At 48.1% G+C, this 18,564-nt stretch overlaps 1 protein-coding gene across 1 annotated transcript in view; it reads left to right on the top strand.

Annotated features, from left to right (window-relative positions):
- FAM178B (family with sequence similarity 178 member B) overlaps positions 1 to 18,564 on the top strand; it is a 102,290-nt gene that overhangs the window by 969 nt on the left and 82,757 nt on the right. Inside the window, exons 2-7 of the mRNA XM_021708692.1 lie at positions 4,399 to 4,482; positions 4,702 to 5,123; positions 5,367 to 5,376; positions 6,363 to 6,414; positions 9,972 to 10,076; positions 16,715 to 16,867. Of these exons, the coding sequence (XP_021564367.1) occupies positions 4,399 to 4,482; positions 4,702 to 5,123; positions 5,367 to 5,376; positions 6,363 to 6,414; positions 9,972 to 10,076; positions 16,715 to 16,867 (826 nt within the window). The remainder of the gene's footprint in view (positions 1 to 4,398; positions 4,483 to 4,701; positions 5,124 to 5,366; positions 5,377 to 6,362; positions 6,415 to 9,971; positions 10,077 to 16,714; positions 16,868 to 18,564) is intronic.

Genomic DNA, 18,564 nt, shown 5'->3' with positions numbered 1-18,564 from the left:
CTCACCTCAGCCTCCCAAAGGCACGGGATTACAGGCTGAGCCACTGAGCCCGGCTAAAATGTTATTCTTTATAGAGTCAGGGTCTCGCTATGTTGCCCAAGCTGGCCTTGAAGTCCTGGGTTCAAGTGACCCTCCTGCTTCAGTCTCCCACACCTGGGACTTCAGGCATATGCCACTGAACCCAGCATCTGCTGTTTGTTTTCTATATGTCTTATATCTTTTTTTTTGTTCCTTCATTACTGTCTTCTTTTGTATTTAACTGATTTTTTTGTAGTGTACTGTGTTTATTGCCTCCTAATTTTCTTTTCTGTGTATTTTTTTTCTTAGTGTTTGCCGTGGGGATTATAACTTATATCTCAGATTTATAGCAAACTCATTTGAATTAATACCAGTTTAGCTTCAACAGTATACAAAAACCCAGCTCTTTTACAATTTTATCCCTCCTCCTTATGCTTTTATTGTCACTAATTAAATCTTTATACATTGCTCTTCCATTAGCATAGATGTATAATTATTGCTTTTTGCATTTGTCTTTTAAATCATGTAGGGGGAAAGGGAGCTACAAACTAAAATACAATAATAATTGCATACTTATTTACCTACAAATATCACATAGTTTACAATCTAGTGTGGATTAAGGCCAACTTGATTTCAATAATGCTGTGTACAAAAACTTGGTACCTAGATAGTCTCTTCCCCCTCATTTGTGCTGTCCTTTTTTTTTTTTTTTTTTGAGTTGGAGTCTCATTCTGTTGCCCAGGCTGGAGTGCAGTGGCATGCTCACAGCCACCGCAGCCTCGACCTGCTGGGCTCCAGTGATCCTTCCGCCTCAGCCTTCCAAGTAGCCAAAACTACAGGCATGTGCTACCATGCCCGGCTAATTTTATTTATTGTAGAGATGAGGTCTCGCCAAGTTGCCCAGACTGGTCTCAAACCCGCGGGCTCAGGCAGTCAACTCACCTCAGCCTCCCAAAGTGCTGGGACCACAGGCTGAGCCACCAAGCCCAGCCTGTGCTATTCTTCTCATATAAATTACATCTTTGTAAGTTGTGTATACATCAAAACAGAGTTGTAATTATTGCTTTATTGTCTTTTAAATTGTCTTTTAAATCAAATAGGGGGACAAAAGAGTTACAAAGGAGAAATATATTTATATTGTCTTATATTTATCTATGTAGTAATCTTTATGAGTACTCTATTTTTTTCATGTGGATTAAAGTTACTCTCTAATATCCTTTCATTTCAGCCCAAAGAACTTAACTTTAGTATTTTTGGTAAGACAAATTTTCTATCAACAAATTTTTACAGATTTTGTTTATCTGATAACATCTCAATTTTCCCAGTTTTTATTGAGGATCCTTATGTTGGATGTAGTATTTTTGGTTGATAGTCTCTTGCGTTTTCTTTTTTGTTGTTTTTTCAAGTTAGAGTCTTACTCTGTCGCCAGGCAGTAGCACGCTCACAGCCACTCCAGCTTTGGCCTGCTGGTCTCAGGCAATCTTTCCGTCTCAGCCTTCCAAGTAGCTGGAACTACAGGCATGCACCACCTTCGCTAGCTAATTTTTTGATTTATTGTAGAGACGAGGTCTTGCCAAGTTGCCCAGGCTGGTCTCAAACCCATGGGCTCAGGCAATCCTCTTGCCTCCACCTCCCAAAGTGTTGGGATTACAGGCATGAGCCACCACGCCTGACTTTTCCATTCAGCGTTTTGACTGTTTCATCCCACTGCCTTCTGCCCTCCATGGTTTCTGATGAGAAATTTACTGTTAATCTTGTTGAGGATCCCCTTGTATATGATGACTTGCTTCTCTTTTCCTGATTTTAAGATTCTCTCTGTATTTGTTTTTTGACAGGTAGATTTTGATATATGTAGTGTGGATCTCTTTGCGTTTATCCCATTGGAGTTCATTGAGCCTCTTGGAAGTGTAAATTAGCATTTTCATCATATATTGGAAGGTCTTGGCAATAATTTCTTCAAACATTGCCTCTTTATCTCTCTCCCTTCTCCTCTGGGACTGCCAGATATGCTTGATGGTGTCCCACTGGTCTCTGAGGTTCTGTCCATTTTCTTCATTCATTTTTTATTTTATTCTTTAGACTGGATAATCTCAGTTGGACTATCTAAAAATTCATAGATTTTTTTTTTCTTCTGCCTGCTCTGTCTCTGGTGTTAAGACCTTCTGTTGAGTTTTTCACTTCAGGTTTTGTACTTTTTAACTCTAGAATTTTTGTTCCTTTTTATAATTTCCTCCTTGTTGATGTTCTCTACTTGGTGACTCATCACTCTCCTGATTTCTGTTAGTTTCTTGTCCATGGTTTCCTTTAACTCTTTGAGCACATTTAAGATAGTTGATGTAAAGGTATTGTCTAGTAAGTTCAATGTCTGGCTTCCTCAGGGACAATTTCTGTCAGTTTCCTTTTTTTCCTGTAAATGGGCCATGCTCTCTTGTTTCTTTACATGCTTCATCATTCTTTTGCTGAAAAGTGACATTTTGAATATTGCAATGGAGTACACCTCAGATTGGCTCTGTGGCAGGCATTCCTTTAACACTTAGGTAGGCCTTTTGCAACTCTGCCTTAGCCTTCGCTTCCTGGTTATGTGATGCCAAAAGATCAACCTGAATTGAAAGCCAGGTCTTTCCTCAGCATACATCTAGCCCTGGGCATGCATGTGGCCTTTTAGATTCTCTGGTTTACATGGGAGCTCTTCAAAGCCTTTATTCCCCCATGTATCTCCTTCCTCTTCCTTTTCAGGCTTTATGGTGTCTCTCCTGCTTGCCCCAGCTGTGCTTCCTTACCTGAGGTGGTAATGGCTAATATATTTGCCTTTAAATGCTTTTGAAGAATGCTGCCCAGAAAGCCATCCAGCCCTGAGAAAGTTCTGAGGCAGGCCCTGAGCAGATCTCCCAGGGAGCCTCCAGATAGACCCAAACACACAACCATAACTCTTTGAGAACAATGTTTGTATTGCCCCTATGACACCAGCTTGCCACACAGGAAGACAGTTTCATGGCTGCATCTGAGCCAGGAGTGAGGCTGATAGGTGGGTAATTTAAAAAGCCAGATGGTCTTACTGAAATTTAGCAGAATTTTTTTCCTCATAAGCACTTCCTTAGTTGTTAGTTTGTATTAGAGTTCAGAGTTCTGTAAGTGTTAATTCTAATTGTTTTTTGTCAACTTAATGGTTGCATTTGTGGAGGGGCAGATTTTGGGGGTTCCTTGCTCCACCATTTTTGTTTATGTCACTCCTGGGTGTGGACATTTTTGCAGTTTTTTGTTTGTTTGTTTGTTTGAGTTAGAGTCTCACTCTGTCACCCAGGCTGTAGTGCAGTGGCACGCTCATGGCCACCTCAGTGTTGACCTGCTGGGCTTAGGCGATCCTTCTGCCTCAACCTTTCAAGTAGCCAGAACTATAGGTATGCACTACCACATCTGGCTGATTTTTTTATTTATTGTAGAGACGAGGTCTCGCTAAGTTGCCCATGCTGGTCTCAAACCCGTGGACTCAGGCAATCCACTCGACTCAGCCTCCCAGATTGCTGGAATTACAGGCTGACCCACTGAGCCCGGCCTGCAGTATTTTTAAATTGATTACACTCTAAGGAGAATAAACCATTTTAGTGCTAGCTGCAGTGCATCTCCCCACAGCTGTGTCAATGTTTGTTGTTATAAACTTTTAATTTTTTGATTATTATTGAATAATATGTCATAGTCATATTGATTTGAATTTCTTTCACTATTGTTGAATTTAAACCCTTGTTGAATTTTTTGTTGTTGTTAACTGCCACTTCCTTTGCTCATTAGACTCTTCTCCCTTTCATCTGTGTTGCAGTTTATCTGAACCTACACCCAATCTTGTGGGAAATGGCTGTGTATGTGGCATGTCCATCTTGGCTGGGGATGGGCAATTCCTCATGCTGGAGGAGGCATTTTGGGCCAGTCCCAGGGTCTCTTTAAATCACTAATTCATTCAACAGAAATGCACAGATTCCTACCATGGGCCAGGTCTGTGCTAGTGCTTGGGAAGTGGCAGAGACCAGATATCCCTGCCCCACCCCCCCTTGTGAGCAAACAACCTTATAGGGTGACACCAAGTAAGTAAGACATGCAGGATGTTATATCTCAGAACACAGCTTTTCCACTGAACTGTGCTGGTTTTAATTTTTTACGGATTTAAAAAAATGTTTATGTCCTTATGTTTGCCTATCATGTCCCTGAAATGTTGTGTATTCCCTTCACCTCAGCAACTTGACCTTGGTAGTATCATGATGCTTTGCCTCAGGATGGACCTGGAGAAGGAATCCCTCCTGGGCACCAGCAACCTAGGCCCTCCTCTCCAGGAAACATAGGGGATTCAGAGCCTTAAGCTTTCTTCTGGAGGTTCACCTCACCTGACAGGCAGTTCTTTCCAGGACAGAACGACGCACGGTTTGCAGATGGCCAGGCCCCAGAAGACTGTGCTAGCCCTTTCTCAGAGAGAAGGTAGGTGTCCCTCACTTGCACAGGGAGAGCCCTGCTAAGGCTTGGGGCCAAGAGGGCGTGGAAACCCCACGGCTGAAGGATTTCCTTTGCATCCTGCCCACAGCAATCCCAGGTGACCCCTCATGTCACCCATTTGCCCCTCTCCTCACCTAGGGTGGCTTAGTGTCTGGGACTGTGGTGGGTGGGCAGAGGCACCACAATATTCTGTCCTGTCTGCAGAGGCCCAGGCAGCCACCGCTGTGCCCATGCTCTTGCCCAGTCTGAAGCACAGCTTTTTCGACCATCCCCTGGACCAGAGGCTTCTCCGCCCTGCCCAGCAGCTCTGCAGCCCTGTCATGATTCCAACTTTCAAATTGCCAAAGAAGCCCAAGATGCAGGTGCCTGGGGATATGTTTCCCACCAACTGGAGTCCGCCACCTGTAGAGTTCCTAAACCCAAAGGTAGTACAGGCCGACCAGGGGACCCCATCCCGGAGGTGGCTGGATGCAGTGGGCCCCCAGGACCTGAGGAGACTGGCCAACCAGGCGCCTGAGAAGCTGGAGCAGAAGTCCCTGGACTTGGACCTGAAGGAGGGCCTGGCCTCATTAGAGGAGCTGTCCTGGAACATGGCAGGCCTGAGACAGCAGACTGTGGCCCCAGAGGTGGACGCCTATACCTCAGTAAGCCAGTATCCATCCCTTGGTCTCCCTTCTTGGCCACCCCTTCTCAGTCACCCCCAGGCCACCTCCTCCTCAGCGATGCCTCAGCTGCCCCTCCTTGACCATGTCTCCTCGGCCACATACCCCCACCTCTCCTCAACCCTTGGACTTTCATGGCTTGCAGCATAGGCCCCAAGGTCAGGCTGCGCCTCTCCCTTTGTTTCTGCTCCTAACTCCTGCTAACAGATGGCTTGGGGTGGCACCAGATTGATGCCATTCCAGGGATCCCCTCAAGCCTCTCAGGCTAAGGTTGGGATTGTGGCCCTGGAGCAAGGAGTGACCTCAGAACTAGGGTCTAGGCTTCATTGGGCAACAAAGACTCTGGTCCAGTGGATTGGGATTCCTAAGTGGAATCATCAAATTGGAATAAACTACTGTTACTGGGTAGACTATGGGGACATTTAAGGACTCATAGATCCAGAATATGTATTCTAAGCATAGGACTTCAGTTGTTTGTGACAGTTCAAGATTGTCAATAACCTAAATGTCTACCACTAGGAAATGAAAAAACCAAATTATGTTCTAGTCATACATCAGAATACCCTGAACTTTTTTTTTTGATCCTTCCATCTCAGCCTTCCAAGCAGCTGGAACTGCAGGTGTGCACTACCACACCCAGCTAATTTTTTATTTATTGTAGAGATGAGGGCTCACCAAGTTGCCCAGGCTGGTCTCAAACCCGTGGACTCAGGCAACTTCACTTACCTTGGCCTCCCAAAGTGATGGAATTACAGGCTGAGCCACCAAGTCCAGCCTACCCTGAACATTTTAAAGAGGGTGGGGAGAGGGAGAGAATCTCTTTGGCATTGATATGGAAGGATCTTCAAGACATATTGTGAATTGAAAACAGCCAAATACAGAGTAGGGTGTGTGGTATGCTTCCATCTGTGTTGGGGCCCCCAACTGTGCTCTAGTACTGTCACTGTCTGTATAAAATCTCCCTGAATGTGAGGAATGCCTACTCTGTGGGTACCTGTGGGGAGGGGGCAAGGTGCTGGGAAGGGGAGGGGATCGCATTCCACCATACACCTTTATACCTTTTAATTTTTTTAATCATGTGGCTATATTATCTACTCAGAAAGTAAACCAAATAAATAAAAGGCTTAACTGAGATTTTCCCCCTCATCTCTGTCTTTCTCTTTCTTCCTTATTTCCACATCCTGTTTGTCCATTTCACCTCTTGGGGCTCGGAAAGCTATGTCAACAGCTTGGATTACTTGCTGCAGGAGAAGAAGTGAGTATGAGAAAGCATCCATCATAGGGTACTTATTTCTGTGGGGTGGGCAGCCATTCCAGGACTCATGACAAATTCCTGTCAGAATAAAGCAGCCTCCCTGACTCAGACACAGCATGCCCTATGTGCTCTCTGATCAGTACCAAGCACGAGGGCATAGCCAGGTCAGAGGGCGGCATAACCAAGGGAGAGGGCTCCCGGCCGCCATCACGTCCAGAGCCCTCCTTCTGAGTCTTTTCTCCACCCTGGCTCCGTTCCACTCAACTCATGCCAATTTGGGGATGTCTAAGCTCCCACTCAAGTATTCTGTTGGAGGGAAGGAAAAGGCAGCTTTGCCACTGAGGTTTACAGCCTGGCTGTGGCCAGAAGGCCATGCTGGGCAGACGAGAGTTTGCCAGCACTTCCTGCCGCCTTCTTCCACACAGCACTTGGGCACACTTTGCCCGTTTTCCCATAGACATTATATTTTTCTTACCTGCCTTCTCTCTGGTATTTCAGCAGAGCCATGCCTCATGTGAAAGTTAATTTGTCAATTACCATTTGTTTTGTTGAGTCAGATTCTCACTCTGTCACCCAGGCTGGAATGCAGTGGTATGCTCACAGCTACCGCAGCCTCGACCTGCTAGGCTTAGGCGGTGGCAATCTTTCTGCCTAAACCTTCCAAGTAGGTGGAACTAAAGGCATGTATCACCACGCCCTGCTATTTTTTTTTTTTTTTTACTTGTAGAGACGAGGTCTCACCAAGTTACACAAGCTGGTCTCGAACCCCTTGGCTCAGACAGTCCTTTTGCCTCCGCCTCCCAAAGTACTGGGATTACAGGTGTGAGCCACCATGCCCAACCAGTTTCTCAATTAACTTCTAACAAGCTTTCCCCCTCTCTGCCCTAAGCCATATCTAAAGGCAGTACTAGAGGCAAAAATCGAGGCCGATCTGAGTGGGAACTCCTAGGGAGGTGCAGATAGTGCTGCTGGAGACCAATACCTGTTGCTCTTTGTATGGCCAAGTGCCTGGTGAGGGCTTGCACTGAGGGGCCCTCTGGGGTGAATATGCAAGACCCTGCAGCACACAGTGGACGCCTCACACTATGGGAGGCCCGCAGCCTTCGGAGACCAAGGCTGGCCAGGAATGGCCTGCACACAGGCTTGGGTTGACTCCACTGGTGTTTGCTCTTTGATGGCATGGGAGCAGCTTGCTCACATCACCTAATTCCCTTTTGTCTTCTCTCCTGTTGTTTTGCTGTATTGTTGTTACTTTGTGCGTGTATGTAACATGTACAGAGGTTAAGTGTAGGTGAGGGTTCAAGGTTCCATCCACTCTTGAACACCTGGGGTTCCTGCCTCAGCTCTGCTGCTGGAAGAAGTGATGCCTCACAGGTCTCTCCCTTCCCCAGAGTCCCCAGCCCTGTGTTCCTGCCCATGGGAAAGGGTGAAACATATGTGTGGAACAAATTATTGTCTTCTCTGCCTTTTCTTCTGGCCTTCTGGCCCACCCCAGAATCATCTCCCTCCTCCATGCAGCCCCTCTGGGCTTTTGCTATCCCAAGCCTCTTGTTGTTTAACTACTTCACCTGAGTCTGTTTTCCCCAATTTGATTGTAAGCCAGGGAAGGGACCATGTCTCTGTGTTTGCACAGTGCCCAGCACCGTGCTGCACATTTAGTGGATGCTTGAAAATGTCAGCAAGAAAGTGAGCAAGGGTGGGGACTCCTCAGTCTGGTCTTCTGAGTACCTGGTATTGGGAGGGTCTTGCTCTATCTTAGTCAGCGTGGGCTGCTCTGATAATCCCATAGACAGGGCAGCTTCAACAACAGATGGTTATTTCTCGCAGTTCTGGAGGCTGAAGTCCAAGATCAAAGTTCTGGCTAATTCAGTTCCTGGTGAGGGTTTTCTTTCTGGCTTCTGTGTCCTCACATTACAGGGAGAAGGGGAGAAAGAGAGAGAGAGAGAGGGAGAGAGGGGGAGAGAGAGAGAGAGGGCTTTCTTGTCTCTCTTGTCTCTTTTCATAAGGACACAAATCCTACAGATCAGGGCCTTACCCTTTGGCCTCATTTAGCCTTAATTACTTCCTTTAGTATAGCTACACTGAGGATTAGTGCTTCATCACATGAATTTTGGGGAGACACAAGCATTCAGTCTATAACACACTGTGTGCCATAACCTTGTGCCAGGCACTAGATTACAGAGCTGATGGTGCAGCGCCTGCTTACCTAGGAGTTTAACACAGTGGTTCTAGTACTTTCTATGCTGTAAAGTTGCTATGAAGGGAGAAGAGTGACACCCAACTTAACCTGGAGGTCAGAAAAGGCTCCCCAAAGATGTCCTTGTCCTTGAACTTGCACGATAAGTTTTATTGGGGGATGGGAGGTGAGTGCACATGTGATGGCAGGTAGAACAGACCATGCTGGCTAGGGCTGGAATTCTCGGTGCTGAAGGGTAGGAGGGACATGGCAGGAGATGCAGCTGAGGTGTGCTTGGAGCTGGATCATGAGGGCCTTGTGGACGCAAGACTGAGCTGTGGGCAAATTTTAAGTAGACAGGTGTTTTTCCACCTGTTCAAGAAATTGCAGACTGCATTTAATGAATGGGTGGGAAAGGCAAGAGAGGGACAGTGATGAGAGGGGCCTGGGGTGGGGCTCACACTCGGGGCCCCTGGGAGGAGGTCGATGGGGGTCCTGATGGGTCTTATGGCCTGAGTGGTGGACATGGGGCCGTGAAGGGGCCCAGTCACATCCAGCTGGAAATAATCCAGTTAGTGGCTGGCTAGGAGGATCTGAGCTCAAGACCGGCCTGGGCTTGAGAGAAAGTATTTGAGAACTGAGGCCCTGTGGACACACCCAGGGCAGGCACCTGGAAGGGTGGGCTGGGGAGGTTCCCAGGGCTCCTTTGGGAGCAAGGACAGGAAGGTGGGGTTGGTTTGCAGGGTGGTCAGTGTGGGAGAAGGGTGAGAGAGTTGGGAATCCGAGAAGATAATAGTGGGTGCACCAGAACTGTGGCGGGGGCCGGTTGAAAGGGGATATGAGGCACCCGGGGGCTGGTAGAAGAAGACAGAGGGTTCTAAGCTGCTGTGGGCCAAAGGGCAAAGGGTAGAGAGAAAGGGAATGAGCAGGAACTGGAGGGCTGTCCTGTGTGGCCACAGAGTTGGGCCATGTTTCAGAGACACTGAGGAGGAAGGGCACGGGGCCTCTCCTGGTCATGCAGCTGGGCCCTGGGGAGAGCAGAAGGGCTAGGCCCAGGCCTCGGTGTGTTTAAAGGTGAGCAAATGCCAAAAGTGCACAGATAATGATACCTGTGAAGTTGTATGGTGGGATGCATCTTCCTCCAGGCCTGTCTGCTCATCTCTGCTTATTTGGAGACAGCATCATTGAAGCAACGCAGTCCCTCCCTTCCCTCACCCCAGGTAAATCTAAGTTTGGGAGCCTTTGTGCAAGGAGACCACAGCCATGTGGCCCTCTGGTCCCTAGGCTTTGTCATGTTGTTGGGGGTCCCTGCAGCCTGGTGACAGGACTGGACAACCACAAATAGCACTGACCCCTGACTTTGGCTCTCGTCTCGCTACAGGGAACAGGCCCTAGAGCTGGAGCGAGAGAAGCTTCTGCAGGACTGTCTCTGTCTCGACTCCTTGGATCTCGATGAAGGTGAAGTGCCGCTGACACCAGAGCACAGGTGAGGGCAGGCGCCCAGCACTCACCTCTGAAGCAGAAGGACTTAAGTGTCCACCCACTCTCAGTTTCAACAGTGTTTTCAACCAGCAATTTGTGTGCCATTTATGAGTTCTAAAGCTGCCTCCTTCTCATAAAGCCACATTCATTCTCTAATTCAAGAAATACCCAATTACCTACTGTGCATTAGGGTCTAGTCCGGGCCTTTGAGGACACAGGGATCATAAAATACAACCTGCTCTGCCCCAATTATTTGCCCAAATTTATAGAACTGGATCTCTTGAGAAAATAACTATATAAATCCACAATCTAAATGCAAGCTGCTTTCAAGGGGGAGATTATGACCACATGACATTTTTTATCTTTCCCTGTCTGAGGAAAAGAAGATGGCCCCTTCAGTGTTGTCGTCTGGGCAGAGGCTCTGCTGGCCCTGATTTAATTGGGCCATTGGCAGGCGGGAGGGCTGGATTCATCTATACAACTGAGTCACGGAGATGCCCAGGGACCACAACTGAATCCATCTTCAGAGTACACTGTTTAATATCTGTAGTAGTCTATTCAGGCTAGGTGACTTATAAACAACAGATACCTATTTCTCACAGTTCTGGAGGCTGGAGGTCCAAGCTCAGGGTACCAGCATGGTGGGGTTCTGACAAGGGCCCTCTTCTGGGCTGCAGCTTGCTGAAGTCTCTTTGTGTCCTCACACAATGGAACAAGGCGAGATTGCTTTCTGGGGTCCCTTTTATAAGAATGCTATTCCCGCCAGGCTCGGTGGCTCAGCCTGTAATCCTGCGCTTTGGGAGGCTGAGGTGAGTGGATTGCCTAAGCCCGCGGGTTCGAGACCCGCCTGGGCAACTTGGCGAGACCTCGTCTCTACAATAAATCAAAAAATTAGCCAGGTGTGGTAGCGCGTGCCTGTAGTTCCAGCTACTCGGAAGGCTGAGGCGGAAGGATCGCCGGAGCCCAGCAGGTCGAGGCTGCGGTGGCCGGGAGCGACCACTGCTCTCCAGTCTGGGTGACAGAGTGAGACTCCAACTCAAAAATAAAAACAAAGAATGCTAATCCCATTCATGATGGCTCCACCCTCATGACCTAATCACCTCCCAAAGGCTCCACTTCCTAGCACATCACCTTGAGGGTGAGGATTCAACATGCATTTGAGAAGGACACAGACATTGAGTCTGTGACACCATCTATCCATCCATCCGCCATGTTTCTTGAGTGCCAGCTATGTAACAGGCTCTGCTATAGCTTCAGAGGATACAGCAGAAACAAAGACAGATCTCTGCCCTCATGTTGCTCACTTTAAGATGGGGGAGATGAATAATAAATAAGATAAATGAAGCTATGTGACAAGCGCTCATGAGAAAGGATAAAGTTGGGAGGAGGGGGACAAAAGGAGTGCTGGGAGGGGCGTGAGATTTTGGATGAGGAGTCAGAAGAGGCTTCCATGAGGAGGCGACTTTTAAGCAGCACCTGGAGGAGGTGAGAGCCAGCTCCAGGGGCTCTGCCATGGGAGTGCACCTGGTGTGTTGGGAGCAGTGAGGAGGGGGCGAACAGGGGGACGGGAGTCGTTAGGGAGGCTGAAGGTAGGCTCTGAATCTCGGAACTCTCCCTCGGAGTAAGCCAGCCACTGCTGATCTGAAACTTCAGAGGACTCCTTTGGCCACTGTGTTAAGGACGGGACCAGCAAGGCCTGGGGATGAGGGCAGGAGGGAAACCGAGGCAGAGGCAGCCATGGCAGTAATCCAGGAGCAGCAATGATGCTGGGATGAGGTGGGCAGTGAGGAGTGGGCAAGTTCCAGATATATTTTCAGGGTAGAACTGACAGGGGAAAAGAGAGAAATCAAAGGGGACCCAGGGACTTGGGCCTAAGCAACTGGAAGGTTGGGGTTGTCTTTAAATAAACTTCGGAAGACTGAGCGATGCAGACTGGGGTGTGGGAGGGCTCAGGATCAAGGGTTCATCTGGGGCGTCTCGGGGCAAGATCAGGGAGGCGACTTGGAGAGGCAAGCTTGAGAGCCACTGTGTATAGATATTTAAAGCCACAAAACCAGATGAGATCACCTGGGGAGCGAGAAGCGAGCAAGATCCCCAGGGCACTAGGCCCAAAGCATCTGAGGGCCACGGGGAGGAGTCACTAAAGGAGACTGAACAGGTTGGAGAGAACCCAGTTGCCCAGGTGCCGGGCTGCTGGCAAGCAGGTACAGAATGAGGACAGGTGAGAAATGATCACTGCATTTAACACAGAGGCCAGATGTGGTGCATCATGCCTGTACTCCCAACATTTTGGGAGGTGGAGGCAAGAGGACTGCCTGAGCCCAGGGGTTCGAGACAAGCCTAGGCAACTTGGAAGACCTTATCTCTACAATAAATCCAAAAAATGTGTTGGGTGTGGTGGCAGACACCTGTAGTTCCAGCTACTTGGAAGGCTGAGGGAGAAGTATCACCTAAGCCCAGCAAGTATGGACTGCGGTAGCCGTGGGCGTGTCACTGCACTCCGGCCTGGGCAACAGAGTTAGACTCCGACTCAAAAAGAAGACAAAGAAAAAAGAAGCAGAGGCCACGTGCCCTGGACAAGAGCTGCTCTGGTGGGCTGCCAAGGACGAATCTGACCGGAAGAGGTTCATGGGAGAACAGGAAAAGAGGGGAAAGAGAAAAGTGGGCAGTAGCTAAAAAAGGAAGTGAGGTCAGATTCAGTTGGTTGATTGGTTTCTTGCTGTCTTTCTCTGTTTCTCTTTCTTTCATGGAGGAAGCAACAGCATACTTGTAGGCTAATGGGAGTGACCCAGGAGGTGGGAAATTGATGCTGGGGAGGTCAGAGAGGGAACTTTAGGACCATGTGCCCAAAAGGAGCTGGGGATGAGGGCAGGAGGGAAACCGAGGCAGAGGCAGCCTTGGCAGTAATCCAGGCTGTGGGCAGAGCTGCAGGGGAGGAGGTGGCTTCAGCTATGTGGCCAGGGCAGGTCAGTCCATATGCTGTAGCGCATCTCCGTCTAGGCCTGGCTTCGTCTGTGAGCCTGGGTTGCATGGTTTAGCACTGGTCTCAGCAGGGATTGGTGACGTTTGTTGCGCACACTAAGTTAGCAGTCGTATTCACTGCGTTCACAACATACAGACTTTTGGGAGTGGGGGACTGCTTTTAGGATCCCCAAATGATTTATACTCTGTGGTTTCCCAGAGAAACACACAGTGAGGCACATGTGGGCTGACCGTTTGCCTTTTTCCTCAAGTTTTTCTAATACTCATCTCTTGACTCCATCAAGGATCAGCAAACTTTTTCTGAAAAGTTCATAAAATAGATAGTATCTTAGGTTTTGAGGGAAACACGTTCTCTATCATAACTACTCAGCTCTGCAGTTATAGCATGAAAATTTCCACAGACAGTAGGTGAATGAATGAGCATGGCTGTGGTGCAGTAAGACTGTTTACAGAAATGGGCTGTGGGCAGAGTTGGCCTGCAGGCTGTGGCTTGCCTGGCCTAGATTAAGAGGCCCCCTGCCTCCTGATGGGTACCAGTTTTCACCATGAAAGTCGGGGAATGTGTTCAGACTTGAGCAACTCCTTATGCACTGTCCGGAGATCCAGGGAAAGGTGGTGGGCCATTGAATTCCAGAAGGGCAGGTGCCGGTTCCTGTCTGATGTCTCAGGAAGCATCTGGATGGATGGAGCATGAAGACTGAATTGAATCAGTGTGTTCAGGACCAAAAACTTCCCTCAACAAGAGTGCTTTGGTTGCATTATATAAGATGAAAGCAATTTTCTCTCCAAGCAGAGACTAATGGGTTTGGTTTCCGGGTTCTCCACTCCACTCACTAGAGATAGCCTTGGAATCAAATCTTTTATTTATTTATTTATTTTGAGTTGGAGTCTCACTCTGTTGCCCATACTGGAATGCAGTTGGTACACCCTTGGCTGCCTCAGCCTCAACCTGCTAGGCTCAGGTAATCCTTTTGCCTCAGCCTTCCAAGTAGCTGGGACTATGGGCACACACCACCATGTCTGGCTAATTTTTAAATTTATTTGAAATGAGGTCACACCATGTTACCCAGTCTGGTCTCAAACACCTGAGATCAGGCAAGCCTCTCACCTCCACCTCCCAAAGTGCTGGGATTTCAGACATAAGCCACTGCGCCCCGGCCAGAATCAAACCTTTTACAATGTTTGTTGTTGTTTTTGTTGTTGTTTTAGAAAACATGGTTTATTAAGAGGACAGAAAAGCTCCCAGAGTGGGAGGGGACCCAAGGGGGGGTTGCCCTTACAACCTTTTTAAAATCTCTGTAACAAGAATAATTCTTCTAGCCCTTTACCTTTGCACTGAGTATATCCAGGATTTCAAAAGTCATGGTGTGGGTGTTTTGAAATTCCTCACAGACAGGGAATCAATCCATGCAGCCAGCTGAAGGCAGGGGTAGTCCTGGCTTTGACATCACTGGTAATTTTCTGGGCACATGATGTTTTCCAGTGGTGCTTGGAGAAGGCCTCTTTGACAACAGCCACTTTGAGGTGGTTGTTTTGATGTGGGATCATTTTGATGAAGCTGTTCAGCTTTCTGCTTTAAAAAAAAAAAAAGCAATGCACAGACTGGCAGCCCCTTCCATCCTTGAATGGAGTTAGGGGAAGTGGTGGGGGCCAGGGAAGGGGGTATGGGTCAGAAATGGGTGAGGCTAAAGGTAGGGGCTTCCATCTGCCAGGCAGCGTGTCATGTGATTGCTACAACTGCCTGTCTTAGGAAGGACCCCTGAGAGTCCTGAGCAGAGCATCTGCACTTGCTCTAAGAATTGGCTTGCATCTTGAACAGATGACACCCTCAATTCTCCATTTCTTAAAGTTAAAAGACCTTGTGTGTGTGCTGAGGATGGGGGAGAGGCGGATACTTAAACCACAACATCATCCTTTATCCTCAGTTCTGGGCTGCACAGGAAATCCTCAATTAGATGTAAAAGAGTCATCTCAGTCTCTTCATAATGTACATACATTATAGTTATAGTTAACATCACAGAAGACCCTTTGAAAGATGGTTTTCGGGACAGGGCTAGGACCCCTTTACAGATTAGCCTAGTTCTTATAGTCTCTTGATAATTTGTACGTTTTTTTTCTAAAAAGCAATGTAAAAAGCAGTAGATACAAAACTGTAATGGCAAAAGACGTAAACAGAACAAAATTATTTTACCATTTGTGTGGTGGTTTGCCAAGACTGTTTCCAAAGCCTGCGGGATCAGAACCTTTCTGGTTTTTTCAATGTCATTCCCATTCGTTGTGCCATTTCATCCTCAGGACAGCCCTGTGATGTGGGGTCGAGGCTTTACCTTGGGTCACTTGGCCAGAAAATGAGACAGATTCTGCATGGCAGACTGGTGGGCCGCAGGCTATGCCACTCCACCTCCAGGGCCATCTGCTTATGTCCAGATCCTTGTGGGGCCTCCAGCTGTTCTTCCCCTGGTTTGCAGTGGGCCCAGTTGGGAATCTGGGTAGGGACTATCCTCTAATAAGAGGAGAGGAGGCAGTGTCCATAGCTTGTTTTATTTTGTTGTTAAATGTATGTTATATTGCTACGGAATCATGAAGAACACAGTTTTGTGAAATAAACAAGAACTATCTCCTCTTCCTCTCCCCACCCCTTCATTCTGTTCCCTAGGGATGACCCTAGATCATAGAAGGGTAGATCAATATGTGTGTGGGGTGTTTCGTGTATCTAAGTATGTCTGTGTGAGTGCATGTGTCTAGGCATGTGTGCACACACACACACCCTCTTCTGCAGCTTGCTATTTTCACCTGCCTATGTACTGAGTCAGGCATCCATAGCCATTCTTCATGGAGCAGAGGTGGTTGAATTCATTCTTGAAACTCCTCTTAACTACCTCCCTTTCTCCCCATCTTCATTTCAATGAGTCATTACGTCCTGATGGTTTTTACTTCTCCCTGATGTAGTGGAAATATAGCTCCTCTTTTTCCTGTTCCTTCTCTGTCCATGGGCCTAACTCTGATCCACTAAATCAGAGTCTCTGGGCAGGGCAGGGCCTGGGATCTGCATGGCAGCAGGCTTCTGGGCAGTCCTCAAGAGCACAGAGCTTGAGGACTGCTGGCCCAGAGGGAGTGTCCAGGCTCCTTCATCTAGCCTTGTGACCCTCCTGCTGTCTCATGCTTCTACCCATGCCCAAACCACCCCCTCGCTAATGCCTCCCTTGCACTTCCTGGGACACCCTCACTGACCCTGGCCACACCCAGCACTTTTCTCCTCTAGCCACATGCAGGCCTCTCTGGCCACTTGCCCAAGGGTATCGTGGTGATTTGTTTACACTTTTCCTGACTCATCCTTCCACACCTGGCATCATAGACACGCAGTGAAAGTTTGATTGGACAGACCTAATGGGGTGGGGCCAGAGCTAAGACCACATCTTCTGGCTCCTGGACTAGTGCCCTGAGGGAGGGATCTGGGCTTATTGACAGAGTGAGGGAGGGAAGGGCTTGAATCTGCTGATGGGCTCTTCTTCCATCAGCAGGTGGCGCTGTCACCCTGGTCTGAAGGAGACTGCAGGGCAGGAAGCACCTGGTCCCACCTGGCCTGGCCTTCCCTTCCCTGGTATAGCACACCCAGGTGCACCTGCTGATACCCAGCTCTCCTCTTCCTTGCTTTGCCAGGATGCTGGTGGAGAAGTTCTCCGTGTCATTGCTGGACATCCCGCCGGTACATCCAGGAGAGACTGTGTTTCTGCCTAGGTGTCACCCCCTGCCATGCATCCTGGACTCTTCACACGTGAAACCACGAAACCCCCTGGAAGGGCTGTTTCTTAGGTAAGTGTGAGGGGGAAGTGAACGAGGGGGTGGCACAGCCTGGCCAGGCCCCCTCCCTCCTGGAGCCCAGGAATAAGGACCATACCAAAGGAAGAAATCTAAAGTGATGTTTTGGCCAATATGAATGTCAGCTTTGTTTGTTTGTTTGGTTGGTTGATTTTGGTTTTTTGGAGTCAGAGTCTCACTCTGTCGCCCAGGCTGGAGGGCAGTGGCATACTCACGGCCACTGGAGCCTCAACCTGCTGGGATCAGGCAATCTTTCCGCCTCAGCCTTCCAAGTAGCTGGAACTTTTATTTATTGTAGAGGTGAGATCTCACCAAGTTGCCCCAGTTGCCCAGGCTGGTCTCGAACATCTGAACTTAGGCAGTCTTGTCACCTCCACCTCCAAAAGTGCTGGGGTTACAGGTATGAGCCACTGCACCCAGTGTTATGTCAGCTTTTAGTTATACAGGTGACACAGTCACGTATCTACTTATTAATTTGCTAATTTTGATGCATGTACTTTAAAAATTCTACATTATGGCAAATATCCAGTTGTGCATTCACATGCTCATATCACTTTTTCCTCTCCCACACCCCAGTTTTATAGAACATCTTGAGTCAGACTCATCTTGTGTGCCTTTGGAATATGTCTCTATCACTGGGGCCAATTTCTGGGCCATCCAAAACATGTGACGGTCACTTCCGTCTACTTGTTGGAGACACTGCACTTCTTCAGTCTGTGTGCTGACACTGAAAAATCTGTCCCCAGCCACAAGTATACTCTATAACAATAGGACAGCTGCCTTGTTCTTCTTCTTTTTGGCAGTAACTTCACCATCATTATCATATAACCGCAGACTTTGTTGCTTTTTGAGAGGATTTTTTAAAGATTCGCGGAGGTCCAGCCTCCATAGAGCAGGGCCTGAGGTGGGGGGAGGGAATGAGAAAGAAAGACAAGAGACAGTGGGATTGGGAGGTCTCTCTCCTCAATAGGTAAGAGCCCGTTTATTATTTAGCATGCTTCTTATATCGGGCAAAACTAGGCCAAAACTGTGCAAGGGATTATTGTAAAAACAAGCAACATCAGCATCTGGGCCAGGTGTGATTGACGTCATGTCGCTTTGCTTTATTATAAAGTAACAAATCAAGGTTAGGGGAGATGAGCGAACTATAGTGGAATTATGTTGCTATTAGAAGGTGAGTTGTTCTGCGTTTATCTTTTTGTACCTAGGGCTTTATTGTAGCTAAGACTTTATCTGGATGTGTGGGCATCTGAGACACTGCTTCATGTAGCGGGCTGCATTCCTTACAGCCTGCCTCTGGCTAGGATGCAGAGTTTCCAAGCGAAACTTTGCCTACCAGCTTGGGGTACTCAAGGCCTGCTACATTTTACGTAGCAGGCTGCATCCCTCACCTGCCTTTGGCTAGAATGCAGAGCTTCCAGACGAGACCGTTGCCTACAAGCCTGGGGTACTCAAGGCCTGCTACAGTGGCAGTGCTTGTCTGCTCCCCAAATCACATCAGCTCCAGATGAGGGAGTATAGGCTTGGTTCCTTGAACACAAGCCAAGAACACAAGGACCTTGTCAGTTGTGCTCTGGTCTCCTTCAAAGATTTACTGAAATCATATCTAACACTTGCAATTGCAAGCTAATATATCCAAGAATAAGAAAAAGAAAAAGTTCACTGTGCAATGGGTATCTACTAGGGGCTCC

The sequence above is a fragment of the Carlito syrichta genome, unplaced genomic scaffold (assembly GCF_000164805.1).
Source record: "Carlito syrichta isolate Samal-C Ts95f unplaced genomic scaffold, Tarsius_syrichta-2.0.1 Scaffold143520, whole genome shotgun sequence".
Lineage (NCBI taxonomy): Eukaryota > Metazoa > Chordata > Mammalia > Primates > Tarsiidae > Carlito > Carlito syrichta.
This window is presented reverse-complemented; position numbering and strand designations above follow the sequence as displayed.